At 37.8% G+C, this 15,321-nt stretch overlaps 1 protein-coding gene across 5 annotated transcripts in view; it reads right to left on the reverse strand.

Annotated features, from left to right (window-relative positions):
• Nucleotides 1–14,383: 14,383 nt before the first annotated feature.
• Nucleotides 14,384–15,321, reverse strand: part of VEGFC (vascular endothelial growth factor C) — a 79,755-nt gene continuing 78,817 nt past the window's right edge. For all 5 annotated transcript variants that reach the window (XM_079909293.1, XM_079909296.1, XM_079909297.1 and 2 more), the window contains one exon: nt 14,384–14,838. In XM_079909293.1, coding sequence (XP_079765419.1) covers nt 14,724–14,838 — 115 coding nt within the window. In that variant the 3' untranslated portion in view covers nt 14,384–14,723. The remainder of the gene's footprint in view (nt 14,839–15,321) is intronic.

Raw genomic sequence — 15,321 nt, forward strand, 5'->3', positions numbered from 1 at the left:
TCTGTGTGCTGTTAAGAATTAAGAATGCTTTGAATCCACTGGAATATCTGGCAACTTTGCTATAAAGTCTTGTTTTCATTAAAATGGTTTGGGCTGAAACTTTCTTTGATAATTTAAAATTCCTTTCCACTCTCCCTCCTCCCACCTCCAACCCCCTTGCTTAAAACATCACTGGTATTTTGGCAAATCAGGCAGACTTGAAAACAAACGACTTGCTTAACATTTTGTCAAGCATCTCTCTAATAATGACACAAAAACGTATTGATGGGCATGCTTCCCCCGTGCCGCTCTTGTGCATGTATTTGATTTTCCCGTATTAATCATGAGCTGTGTGTGGTGCACGGAGCACTAATGGCCCCATTATCCACGTCCAGGGCCTTTATATCCCACGAAAAGCCCAGCTGCTGACATTGTTCAGCACGTAAACGAGATCAGTTGTAGTATTAATGTTTGTTTACCTCTCCAGAGTTTCCTTAGTGACTTCTTCTTTTAATTGGTACACTTTGATCATCCTTGTTTTGGTTACTATGTAACAAACTATCCATATTAATTACCGTAAAACTGCGTAATTGCATTACGTTCACTGATTCTACTGGTCAGGAATTCAGATAGGGCCCAGCAGGGATGACTTGGGACTGCCAGAGAACTTCTGGGGCCTCTGCTGAGGCATTTTCAGATATCTGAGGGCTGGAGTCATCTGGAGAGTTCTTCACTCACATGTCTGGTATCTGGCCTGGGGTAACTCAAAGGCTGGACTCAGCTGGGACTGTTGTCGGGGACTTCTAACCATGGCCCCTCCATGTGGGTTAGGAGACCCATGGCACAGTGAGGAGTTTCTGTGGGAGAACACCCCAGAGGCAGTGTCCAAAGAATGAGAGTCTCAAATGACTGGGACCACAGAAGCAGCACGGGATTACTGACCCAGCCTAGAGGTCATACACCAGCACCTGCACTGTACGCAATTGACTGAACCTGCACAAGCTCACCCAGATTGAAGGGAAGAAGAATAGACTGCATTTCTTGATGGGAGCGTCGCAAAGCACGTTTCAGAAAAGTATTCTGTGTGGGATGCATTTGGTGGCCACCTTCAGGAAACAGAGTATGCCAAATTCACCCTTGGGCCACAAGAGTTCAAATCTCACAGGCTGCAAAATACAGTCACTCTCTTTTGAGATTCTAGAAGTCTCATTCTATTTTGGTTTCCAACTCAGGCTCAAGGTCCAGACTCTTGTCATCTAAATCAGGAGACATGTAGATAAGACACCTTGGATGCAATTCCTCAAGTATGGTTTCTTTCAATCGGATCTGAGAACAAAAGAGCCAGGTTATCTGTCCCCAAAATAGCAAATATGTGATGGTCAGACTTAGGATAACCAAAATAGACTCTCCTATTCAAAAACAGAATCACTGTTCCATAGCAGTTCTGAAATCCAGCAGGACCATGTTACTGGTTCCCTGATGAAGGCTTAGACCTACAACCTGAGAGCTGCTCTCTGAGGCTTTTGGATCCATCCTGGGCTCTTCGTTCCTCTCCCAAAGACATTCTTCTTTTTCATAAGCTGTAGCTTATGTTTACAGCCGAGCAGATTTTTGTTTGTTTCTTTCTTTATTTTTGTTTTTATCCTGTATTTTGCCTATAGAAGTTCAGGGATTCAAAGACTCTTCATTTTGTACTATCTCTGTTCCTTTTAGTTTCAGTGAATACACTTCTTTAAGACATTTGTGGGTTTGTTATATTTCAACTTATGAACCTAATGCTTTAGAGGAAATCCATACTCACAAATCTCTTAGCGATAAGCCCATTTCTACATTGGCCACTTGTGCGACTTCTTTGGAATAACATCATGAAGATTTTTAAAACTCCTAATTTTTTCTTAGCAGAGGTAGACCCTGAAGAGCCTTAGAAAGCTGTTTGTCCATCTAAATGTGTCTGCAGGTCATGAATGTAAATCTCTCTGAGGTCTTCATGGTCAGACATAAGGTTTCATCTTTACTGTGACGATGTTTTCCTGCTAGCACTCTGGGTTCAATATTTGAACCAAAGATCCTTTCTTATTTAAGATTTTTCTGTCTTGAATTGCTTTCCTAAGCCCTCTGTAGTTTTTCCTGAAAACAGAATGTAGTTTGTTTTCCAGTTCATCTGTCTGCTCTAACCTTCTACCATAACCAGTTAGAGAAGCCACACGTACCCAGCTCCTCTCCTGAAACCCCCTTACCCAGCTTATTGAGTTCATTGGTGTTTTTTCTGATTTTCCCCAGGACTGAGGGCTTCCTTTCCTCTACTTTCCAATAACAATCTCCTTAGTCTCTTTCAGCCTTCATGGACTGTCTTTCTGTGGGCTACTGCTTTCCTAGGACTGCTAACGAATTACCACAAGCTGAGTGGTTTAAAACAACAGAGATTCATCTCTCACGGTTCTGGAGAACCAGTCTAAAATTAGTTTTACTGGACAAAATCAAGGTGTCGGTAGGGCAGAGTTCCCTCTGAAAACTCCAGTGGAGAATCCATTCTTTGCCTCTTCTAGCTTCTGTGGCTTGTGGCTGCATCACTCCAATCTCTGCCTCTGTTTTCACATGACCTTCTTCTCTATCTGTGTGTCACACCTCCCTCTGCCTCTGTCTAATAAGACACTGTGATGGCATTTAAGGCCCACCTGGATAAGTTATAATTGCCCCATCACAAGATCTTTCATCAAGTCTGCAAAGAACTTTAAATAAGGTTATATTCACAGGTTCCAGGAATGAGGATGTGGGTGTCTTTCAGTGGCAATATTTCACTTTACCACAGGCTTTTCAGACTTCTACATCACACATAGTCTAAAGACAAATTCTGCCTGGTTTAGGGTTTGTTTTGGCAGTTCTTCATTTCATGGCATCCAGTTCTATTTAATTTACTATTATTGCCTAAACATAGCACCTAGGACTTGGCACAAAAGAAATCTCAGGGCTTCCCTGGTGGCGCAATGGTTGAGAGTCCGCCTGCCGATGCAGGGGACACGGGTTCGTGCCCCGGTCCGGGAAGATCCCACATACCGCGGAGCGGCTGGGCCCGTGAGCCATGGCCGCTGAGCCTGCGCATCCGGAGCCTGTGCTCCGCAACGGGAGAGGCCACAACGGTGAGAGGCCCGCATACCGCAAAAAAAAAAAAAAAAAAAAAAGATCATCATTCATAACACCAGGTGAAGAAAAACATGTGGAAGGCTGCCAGGTATAATGTTTTAAATTTACTGTTAAATACACTTGACTTCTGTTTGGAAAAGGGAAATGCATTGTAACTGGAAAAACCACTTCATGGTTCAAAGAGGTCAGAGGTTACATTCCTGTTCCTTTATTATTTTTTATCCCGAGTAGCATAAGCTTTTCACACACATCACTCAGCTTGTAAGCAGACACATTATTTTGAAGTCTCCTAGGTCTGATAAGCTTCGAGCTGCCACTTAGGGGTTGATGTAAGAGAGTGCAGGTGCAAGAAATAGAAGACTTGGGAATTAAAAGTTTCAGAGAAAGTAAGCACGTTCATCTAGAGCATGCCCTGGGCACTACTAAAATCACTGGAAAGATACAAAATGAGAAAATACAGAAAGACCACTAGCACTTTCAAATTTAAAATGTTAGTTTTAGGTTCTCTATTTGCAAGTGTTTGGCTCGACGTTTTTGTTTTTATTTACTTAGGGGCAATCTTCTTTAAAAGTGAAAAAGTAATTATTTGAAACATCACAGTCCATAGTTTGAAATCTTTCAATCATACAAGTGTCTATCTTAGTTACAAAAAGAATGGCTTTTCTCAAGTTTATGGAATTATGTGATCCAAACTTGGTCATCTCTACATTGTAACTTACGCCATGAAATGAATGAATGCATATTTATTCAATGTTTCCAATTGAAAATAACCATAATATAGAGAAAAATTGATACAAACTCTAAGAAAACTGAATGCTTTGGAAAGGGTCAGTCAAGGAGAGTCAGTAAAAAAAAGAAAAAAAAATGTGTCCAATTAGGTCTGGGAAAGCCAACTATCAATGTTTAGGGCAAATGTAACATAAGAATTTTTTTCAGATTGCTTTGCAAGTGACTTTAATTTCTCAATCCCTTTTAATGAAATAAGAACTGCTAAACAAACAAAGCATTGCAGTATTTGTATATAAAGTGAATATCCAACTCCAAAGACAAGGTCTTGTTTCTACAGCAAAGCCTAGTGAATCAGTATACATGCATATAAAAAATAAAATTATACTTAAATCATGATTATATTATACTTAATGATCCTTTTTAGATTAGATCCAACTTTTTAGATTAACCAACCACCAACTATGAGTTAAGATTATCTATGGTAAGACACTTCCATTCCAATAGATTTCAATCTTGAGGCACAAATTATACCACAAGCAGAGTCTAAAGACCCTTATTACTTTAATGTCTTTAATCTGAACAATAAAAACTATGCACCTCATGCGTTCCATACCTACTGCCAAAGTTAACGCCGAAGAGTGTGTATAATTTGACAAAAACATTTCCGTTGAGGTTCTGTTAACATTTTCATTCAGAGGGTGTCATTTCCCCCATTCCTTCTAACTTTCCTCCCACCCAAATTATTTTTTACTTTAACGGAGAGGTTTTATATTTATGTCTAAAGGCCAATAACCCAAAATGCCATTAGAGAGGAAGAAGTAGTCTTATATATTTCTTAGGAGAAAAGGTGTTCACAAGGTTTCCTTGAGCTTTACCTGGTGGGTGGTGACAAGCTCTGGTATCAGTCCTGTAACCACCTGCGAGCGTCCCTCCCGTACAGAAGCGGTTAAGGCCGTCTCCAAGTTCAGGCATGCTCATCCTCGGCATGTCAAGAAGACACATTGTAAGATGTGACTTCTTCCAATAATTGTGTTCCATGAACATTAAGGTCTTAAGAGGCAGTGGGACTCGGGGATAAAATACCACCTGCCCTCTAGGAGTTCATCATTCCCCTCAACTTTGTAATAAAATTCTTATGAAGACCCTAAAGAATGACACATGATAGGTAGTGTCTGGGAAGAATTTACCCAAACTAGAGGGTTGAATAGTTAGATATTTTTTTTAAAAAAGCTGTCTTTTGCCTTCTGAAATAATGCAGTCAGGTGGAACTGAATAAAATAGAAAGTCATGCTGTAATTATCCCATAGTGTGACAGTTGGTTTGAGAGATCACCAAGGCCCTAGGCAGCTCTCCTCTTACGTCTTGATGGTAATTTCGAGGTGACTAGGCTAATATCCTCCCCTTTCTCCATCTTTATACATCTTTCTGAGATTATAATTTCCAGAATACTAGTCAGGGAAGTTGTGGGGTGATTGATAGTATGTCTTAGGAGATAGAATCCCTGTCATTTTCAGGAGCTAAGAAAATTAGGCAAAGGAAGAGAAAGGAGAGACACCTGTTGTATCTAAACTCTCAGAGCACTGATGAAAGAATCAAAAACAGGTGGATAAAAAAAGTCAGTGGCCTTAGAAGCAACCAAGAGTGCATAAGAAAAGAATATATAACGGATACATAGAATAAGAACACACATGCACACACACACACACACACACACACTTACTCACTCACTCCTCCCGAGGAAATAATTATTCAAAAATATCAGTAGGGCAATTGACTAAATAATTGGGGCAAAAGTTAAATTAAGCCACACACTAAAATAAGTTTCTGATGGTTTAAAAAGTTAACTTTTGTAAATGCTACCATTAAGGAACCATTTAGTTTTTTATAATAAGATTTTTTTCTAAGATGAAATAATTAACATTTATGTCATAGATTCTCTGCAATCTTACTTGTAAGTTTGTTTCCTCCTCTAGATAGTTTTACTTCCTTCTACCAGGTATTCTACTACCCTAGGAATTTTATATCCTAGGAACAAAGAATGTCCAGTGACATTAGCACTGAAGTTACAATTCTAAGGAGCATCTGAACGCGCTGACCAGGACAATCAAATGCCATTCTTGTAGAACCTCGGAAAGAAAAGAGCCTTGAAATCAGACTTGTCTGTAGTGAATTTCCTCTCTGAGAAGAAGCACAGATTTAGCTCCTATCCCAGCTCGTCTTATGGTGCCTTGTAGATATTCCTCTGTGTGACTAACAATACCATTTTCTCCATCATTTTCATAATCCTGAAATATCTTCTGACAACAGCAAAGGGAAGGAGGCTTAACATAAATGAAATGAAAAGAGCAGATAGAAAAAAATGGTTTGACTCCATAAAATTTTTGTACAGAGAGACAACATAAACTACATGACCAGGCCAACAGCAAACAAGGAAAAAAAAAATATGTGAACAAGCAGAAAAGTCAAAATTTAAATAGGGGACTTCCCTGGTGGTCCAGTGGTAAAGAATCCGCCTTCCAATGCAGTGGACGCGGGTTCGATCTCTGGTTGGGGAAATAAGATCCCACATGCCGCGGGGTAACTAAGCCTGTGAGCCACAACTACTGAGCTCGCATGCCTCAATGAGAGAGCCCGCTTGCCACAAACTACAGAGCCCCCGTGCTCTGGAGCCCATGTGCCACAACTACAGAGCCCATGTGCCACAACTAGAGAGAGAAAGCACACACGCCACCAATAGAGAGAAGGCCTTGCACGGCAATGACGACCTGACGCAGCCAAAAAAATAAAGAAAATTTAAAAAAAATTTAAATAGTATTACTATTTTAAAAGTTCATACAATTTGATGAGTAGAGCAACCTGATACAAACTGACAAAGACTGAAGACGACAGTCTTCACTGTCCTTCACTGTCACAGAGAAATGATTTGTTAACATAGGGAAGTATATTCTACCTCGCTATTGATCAAAAGAATTACAAATTAAAATAAGTTATCCTTTTAACCTAAAAATGAGCTGAGATTCTTTTAAAGATAATATTAGTTGAGTTGTGATGGAAATTTATTAAAGCTCTCAAAATGGTAGTGAGAGTTCCTAAGGCAATTTCCAGAAGGCAATATTGGGACTATGTATCAAGATCCCTAAAAGATTAATGCCTTTGACCCATAGGTTCTACAAATAGGAGGCAGCCTAAGGAAATAGAGCTATGACAAAAAATGCATAAAGAATTGCAGATAATGATTGTAATGGTAAGAATGAAAATTATAAGGAAATTAATGTTCAAATGTAATAGAATCATGAAAGAAATTTTTGTTCAGCTGTGCTGTTATGCAGTCATACAAATTTGAAATATTGTAAAAGAAAAAAGTATACACAAAAATTAAGCACTAAATCCATGAAACAAATGTTTAAATCTTATGATCCCAGTTTTGTATATTCATGAAAATAGTCCTAAAAATATACACAGTGTACCATAATAATTATGTTTGGACAGTATAACAGGCCACCTAAATTGTGTTATAGATAGACATAATAGCTTATAATAGATATTTTTACGTGAATTTTTATTTCATATTATCTGTAGTCTTGTGTCTTCCATCCTGCAACATAAAATTTGCTCCTCAAAATCCAGAATTGTGATTTTTTTTCTCTGATCCTTCCTCACCCACCTTGCACCTACCTAAAGCAAGCGCAGATTCTAAAAGGAAAGATCTTGTGGAATCTGACTAATGGAATTGACCTTTCTGCAAAGGAGTAAACAAATATTGGGAAAATGAAGTAGATTATCACCTTATGATATGCCTAACTCCAAAACATATACACACACAATGAATGATATTGAATAAATGTTTACTGAGCACACGTTATATGCAAAATCTATGGTCTTCACATACACTGTTGCATTGAATCTGAACAGCAACACTGATATCAATGTGGATTAAGGAACTGCGGCTTAGTGAGGTCAAGTGGTCTTACAGCTTTTGAGGACAGTAAAGATGCAAACTACTAGACCAAATGAACTTCCATTAGGATGGTTGATTTTGATCAATCTATTATTTTTTGTATTTTATGTTGATAAAATGAGATATGTACAACTTTACTTGGTAATTACTTAAATATAGTTTTGAAATACTGTTATCCCTACATGTAGGAATTTTTCCAAAATGATAAGATTTCTTAGAATTTTGGGTATCCAGCCACTTCAAACTTGGAAATATAATCTGCAAGGTTTTGTGGCTGCCGGATTGAAATTCACATGGATGAGTGTTTTATTTCAGGACCAGCTGAGTTCCCTGATGTGTGCAGAGTGAGTCATTAGAGAAGAGCTTCATATGGCTACAGTAAAATAAAAGTATCACCTGAAAGTTGAATCTTCTTTCTTTAAACGGCTTTATTGGAGTATAATTGCTTTACAAAGGTGTGTTAGTTTCAGCTTTATAACAAAGTGAATCAGCTATACGTATACCTATATCCCCATATCTCCTCCCTCTTGCATCTCCCTCCCACCCTCCCTATCCCAACCCTCTAGGTGGTCACAAAGCACCGAGCTGATCCCCCGCTGCTATGCGTCTGCTTCCCACTAGCTATCTGTTTTACATTTGGTAGTGTATATACGTCCATGCCACTCTCTCACTTCGTCCCAGCTTACCCTTCCTCCTCCCCATATCCTCAAGTCCATTCTCTACATCTGTGTCTTTATTCCTGTCCTGCCTCTAGGTTCTTCAGAACCATTTTTTAACATTCCATATATATCTGTTAGCATACGGTGTTTGTTTTTCTCTTTCTGACTTACTTTACTCTGTATGACAGACTCTAGGTCCATCCACCTCACTACAAATAACTCAATTTCGTTTCTTTTTTTCTCAGCTTTATTGAGATATAATTGACATATAACTTTGTGTAAGTTTCAGATGTACAACATTTGATTTGATATCCTTATGTATTTTTTTGAACATCTTTATTGGAATTTAATTGCTTTACAATGGTATGTTAGTTTCTGCTTTAAAACAAAGTGAACAATCTATACATATACATACATCCCCATATCTCCTCCCTCTTGTGTCTCCCTCCCACCCTCCCTATCCCACTCTTCTAGGTGGTCACAAAGCACCGAGCTGATCTCCCTGTGCTATGTGGCTGCTTCCCACTAGCTATCTATTTTACATTTGGTAGTGTATATATGTCCATGCCACTCTCTCACTTTGTCCCAGCTTACCCTTCCCGCTCCCCGTGTCCTCAAATGCATTCTCTATATCTATGTCTTTATTCCTGTCCTGCCCAAAGGTTCTTCAGAACCTTTTTTTTTTTTTTAGATACCATATATATGCGTTAGCATACAGTACTTATTTTTCTCTTTCTGACTTACTTAACTCTGTATGACAGTCTCTAGATCCATCCATTTCACTACAAATAACTCAATTTCTTTTTATGGCTGAGTAATATTCCATTGTATATATGTGCCACATCTTCTTTATCCATTCATCTGTCAATGGACACTTAGGTTGCTGCCATGTCCTGGCTATTGTAAATAGAGCTGCAGTGAACATTGTGGTACATGACTCTTTTTGAATTGTGGTTTTCTCAGGGTATATGCCCAGTAGTGGGATTGCTGGGTCGTATGGTAGTTCTATTTGTAGTTTTTTAAGGAACCTGCATCCTGTCCTCCATAGTGGCTGTATCAATTTACATTCCCACCAACAGTGCAAGAGGGTTCCCTTTTCTCCACACCCTCTCCAGCATTTATTGTTTATAGATTTTTTGATGATGGCCATTCTGACTGGTGTGAGGTGATACCTCATTGCAGTTTTGATTTGCATTTCTCTAATGATTAGTGATGTTGAGCATCCTTTCATGTGTTTGTTGGCAATCTGTATGTCTTCTTTGGAGAAATGTCTATTTAGTTCTTATGCTCATTTTTGGATTGGGTTGTTTGTTTTGTTGATATTGAGCTGCATAAGCTGCTTGTAAATTTTGGAGGTTAATCCTTTGTCAGTTGCTTTGTTTGCAAATATTTTCTCCCATTCTGAGGGCTGTCTTTTCGTCTTGTTGATGGTTCCTTTGCTGTGCAAAAGCGTTTAAGTTTCATTAGGTCCCATTTGTTTATTTTTGTTTTTATTTCCATTTCTTTAGGAGGCGGGTCAAAAAGGATCTTTCTGTGATTTATGTCATAGAGTGTTATGCTTATGTTTTCCTCTAAGAGTTTTATAGTTTCTGGCCTTACATTTAGGTCTTTAATCCATTTTGAGTTTTTTTTTGTGTATGGTGTTATGGAGTGTTCTAATTTCATTCTTTGACATGTAGCTGACCAGTTTTCCCAGCACCACTTATTGAAGGGCTGTCTTTTCTCCATTGTATACTCTTGCCTCCTTTATCAAAGATAAGGTGACCATATGTGTGTGGGTTTATCTCTGGGTTTTCTATCCTGTTCCATTGATCTGTATTTCTGGTTTTGTGTCAGTACCATACCGTCGTGATTACTGTAGCTTTGTAGTATAGTCTGAAGTCCAGGAGCCTGATTCCTCCAATTCCGTGTTTCTTTCTCAAGACTGCTTTGACTAATCAGGGTCTTTTGTGTTTCCATACAAATTGTGCAGTTTTTTGTTACAGTTCTGTGAAAAATGCCATTGGTAGTTTGATAGGGATTGCATTGAATCTATAGATTGCTTTGGGTAGTATAGTCATTTTTACAATGTTGATTCTTGCAATCCAAGAACATGGTATATCTCTCCATCTGTTTGTATCATCTTTAATTTCTTTCATCAGTGTCTTATGGTTTCTGCATAAGGGCTTTTGTCTCCTTAAGTAGGTTTATTCCTAGGTATTTTATTCTTTTTTTTTTTTTCCTTGTGGTATGCGGGCCTCTCACTGTAGTGGCCTCTCCCATTGCGGAGCACAGGCTCTGGACGTGCATGCTAGCGGCTGTGGCTCACGGGCCCAGCCGCTCCGCAGCATGTGGGATCTTCCCGGAACAGGGCACGAACCCGTGTCCCCTGCATCAGCAGGCGGACTCTCAACCACTGCGCCACCAGGGAAGCCCTATGAAACACTTTTAAAAGATTAGTATTTCCTCTTAATGGGGTCACTAATCACAGGAGTGGGGCTTCCCTGAAGTTCTCGAAAACGTTCTTTTTTTTTCTTTGCCCCACTCTGTATGTAGTTTAGTACAAAGTTTGTAACTTCAGAGTTGGACATCCTGCACAATTTAATTCAACTCCTTCTTTTCACAGATTAAGAAGCTGAGACTCAGAAGATTTTGGTGACTTGCTCAAGGACAAAGCAGAAAAGTCAGGATTAAAAACCTGGGTTTCGGTTCCCAGTCCAGTGATCCTTTTCTTACAGAATGCTTTTTTTTTTAAAGCAATTACTTGTTGGCTAAGGAATGAAGATAAAAGAGCATGTGAAACTTTGGTTTAAATTTTTTTTTCAAACCATCAAACCCCATTTACACTTCAACAAGTTAACAGATAGCTATTCTCCACTTAAAAAAATAGCCAATATATTAAAAATTCAAACACGAACATATAAACCAGTACTTACTTTATAATGTATGTGTCATGGACTTCCTTAGACAGTTCTCTGGGTGGACTCTATGCTTCTTTAGGATACAATCATTGGATTTATTCAGAACTTTCTACAATTCCTCTAGATAAAAAATCAGACACGTCAACACACTCTCTTCTGTTGCAGTGGTGGGCAATACTATTTTTTATGTTATTCTCATTTTCAGTTCAAAAGGTAAAGTCCCTAAAAAGCATCCTTTGAAAACTCTGCTATTGGGAGCTCATATCTTGGGAAACGGTGTAGAAATGTAGACAAAGTGGATTCATAGGACCTTGGTTCAGCTCTTTGCCACAGCACTTCCTGGGGAGGTTAATATAGAAACTTGAACACATAAGGAGGTGCATAAACTTTGGCAAAATGCCAAAACAAGGGCTTCAATGTGATCTCTGTCACCTGTTGGGTCTGTTTCTCTCTCACACTCATTGAATAAAATTCCCACAGAGCAGGGTACCCCTGGAGGAAGCCTGGACTGTGTGGAGGTAAGTGAGTGACCTTTATCCCTCCTCTTAAAGAAGTGTACCCGGGGTATGCCACTGGTGGTCACCCCTCAGATTTCTGCTTTGAGCAGTATGGGTACGGAGGACAAAATTTATTTTTAGAAATTCTAATAATGGAGTCTGTTTCACTCAAGCAGTTAGCAAATGTCAAAACCCACTTCCAAAAAAGAAAGAAAGGAAAAAAGATATGGAAGCTAAATCTTATAACCGCTTACCAAAATATTTTGTTCTGTGAGTCTTTTAAACAGAGTATACAGTGTTAGGTTTCTAGACATAAAATTCTATTTATAAACTTTTCAAGATCTGGATATAGTAACTGTTGCTGCAAGCTTCCAGTGTTTTCTCATCTTTATCCTTGAGATTTGACCAGTTTGTAGTTGGAGACTCTTGCAGAGTTTATGAAAATGCTGTCTATTTTAGCTTCTTGCTGAATCCTATTTGCTAATATTTTAAATCACCGTTTAGCTTGATCTCTAGTCCACTTTCTTAACCAGTACCACAGAATTTCAATTATTATAATGTAGTGAAGTGAGATTTTTATGGTCCATATAAAATTGTTTGCAAGATTCTCTGGCAAAGTATTGTCTTTGTTGATGTTACTTTCGCCTTTCATCAAAATTATTACATCTCCAGGGACAAATTAAATGTTATTTTTTCTGGTATGCCTCACGCTTTATATTTTGGTCTAGTGATTTCTTTGGCTTACCCATGTATTCTGAGAAACAAATTGTCAACACATAGTTTAGATTTTTTTAAGCTGATAACTTGTAACGGTCATTATATCAGATCCTAATATTCTCTACATGGCCTCAGGGGGCTCACTGGAAACTTAGAATAGACTTTTTCTGCATTATCTAAAAAAAATTAATATATTTAAAATGTATCAAGACTAAAAATGATTGATGCTAGATCAGCATAACAGATTATATAATGTTTGTTTGCTTACATTCTTGGCTGAAATGTGGTGAAAATTTATTAAATTGGATCTCAGTTGAATTGTATAGCTGGTGACCATTTTATGCACCAAGGGACTGTGCCTCCCCAGCAGGTGGAGAGATATTGTTTATGATGATTCCATTCTTCCTTTTGTAATGACTCCCTAATTTGTTCTGTTGGGGAGATTTTGATAAAACTATAGCTGTTGTCAAATATACTTCTTTTGCTTTTGTTTCATTATTATTGTTGTTGCTACTGCTGTTGTGTTTTGTGTTCGTTTGTTTGTTTTTGCTGTTCTCAAGTTTGAAAATTACCCAGACCGTAGCTGGTTCATAGATTGTACAATGCATATTTTCATATATTTTTCTGCCTACAGGCTTCAGGTTCATCTTTACTTAAAAAATACAAAGATGGTCCATAAATGTATAATGAGAGAATTTCAAAAGACTACTTCGTTTTCCCAGTACGTAAAAAAAAATCTGACTTTATGAACGAGATGTTAAAGTTGTGCAGAGTACGTACCTGTAATTCAGTAAACCTTGCATGTAACACTGTTTTAAAAGTCAGCATTGAAAATAGTGTTTCAACATTTTTAGGGCATTGACCTTCTAATCAAATATTATAAAAAATAAATTATTTTGTAGCAAAACATATAAATACTAATATTTTGTACTGTACTGAGTAGTCACCTATACCATTTAAAATGTTTTTGTTATATTAAATTTGCAAGTTTTAAAAGCCATTTTTACATAACTTTATAGATTCTTTTTTTTCCTTTCAGGACTACTTATTTTCATGTATTTGCTAGTAGCTATGTATTTTTATTTGCTAGTAGCCATGTCCTACGAGCAAATAATCAATACTCTGTCAACCAGCCAACCACTTATGTGGTTGCATTTATGTAGGCAAAATATTTGTTCCCAGAAAAAGAAATTTTAGTGTGCTGCCTTTTTAAAAAAAACAAAACAAGTGCTTTAATTGTGTGACTGAAAGGTTTCCTTTTTCGCACATATGAGCATTTAAATGTCATTTCCAATTTATTTTATATGTACTGGGTAGGAGCGCTTCAGCTTATAAAAAGTATTTAGCTGGTCAGAAGAAATTAAATATATGGAAAGATTCTTTTTAAGATTAAGATTCTTTTTAAGAAAAATATTTTAAATGTTTGATGAGAGCTATTATATCAGGTTAAGAGTCTGAATGCTCCAAGGGCACTGAATAACTTTCAACTGCATAACCATGCTAAGCAGACTATCTTAGAAGATGATATGTTTTCTATTGATTCATTTGGCTATAAATTCAAAAGTGTCATGGGCTAAAACATTTCTACTCATTAAATATATTAAGAGATGAATTTAAATAAAATTAATAGCAACCGCTGTCCCTCTGAAACTTTCTTTTACAGGATCATACAGCAATCAAAATCTGACATCCAATTAGAGAAAAGGGGAAAGGGCAGGGGGAGATGACAGTTTTCATAATATCGAGTTTTGCTGATGGCGTAAGATGGTAATGGACTCAACTTACCAGCTTATAATACAATTTTCATTTTATTTTAAACATATTTTGCATGATATAAAAATATTGATCACAGTGAGCTTTACCAATTGTTATTGCTATAAAAATGGATGCAGAAACAATATTTTTAGTGGAAATAAATTATATAGTCATTATTCTTTTTTAAAATCACAAGAGAAAAACCTCAGCTGTTTGGTCATTGGCAGAAAACCAGTCTTTTAAAGAGGTCTTTTGCAGATGCGCTCCAGTCCATTTCTGTAACATTATCCACATGGTTCAGTCCCACAAAGTCTCTGTGCTCATAGTCCTAACATGGCAACACCGTTTTCCCATGATAGAAAAATGACGAACTAGAAAAGATACAATCTTAGTTCATATGTGGTCTTTTCCAATATGAAGGGACACAGCGACATACTTCTTCACTAAATGAAAGTCCCTGCTCACAATGCTTCACTCGATTTGTACACGGTCGTCTGTAACAACTAGGGGAACAAAGAAGGACAGACTTTCGTTAAAGACCAAGGAGATGAATTTGTTAAGCTACAAATGCACTTTTGTGTTTTTTTAAGTTCCAAACTAGTACAGAGTTACTCATTTTATCATAAAATTGTTCTCCAGTTTATACATTGCTAAAGTTTGTGCCTGGCGTTACCAAATTTAAGAGGAATGGAAAAACCTAAAAAAAAAAAGAAAGAGTCTTGCTTGCAGAAATAACGAATGGAAGAATGAGGTATTGTGAGCATTAGTTCTTTTGAGGTGCTCTGTGCTTCGTAGATGAAAGTAACATAAAACAGAAATTTTGGAAGTGAATATCTAAGGTCTGCCGATTTAGCGTGATCACGTAAGCATGGTAGCATTCACAAGACTCTGGGACTCGTTTGGAACCCAGACTTTGGAGCGATTAAACCCAGCCATTCTGGCAGGACCGTGGTCCACAGTGAGGGCCCCATCCTCACTCTTGACTT

Source organism: Stenella coeruleoalba (genome assembly GCF_951394435.1).
Source record: "Stenella coeruleoalba genome assembly, chromosome: 21".
Lineage (NCBI taxonomy): Eukaryota > Metazoa > Chordata > Mammalia > Artiodactyla > Delphinidae > Stenella > Stenella coeruleoalba.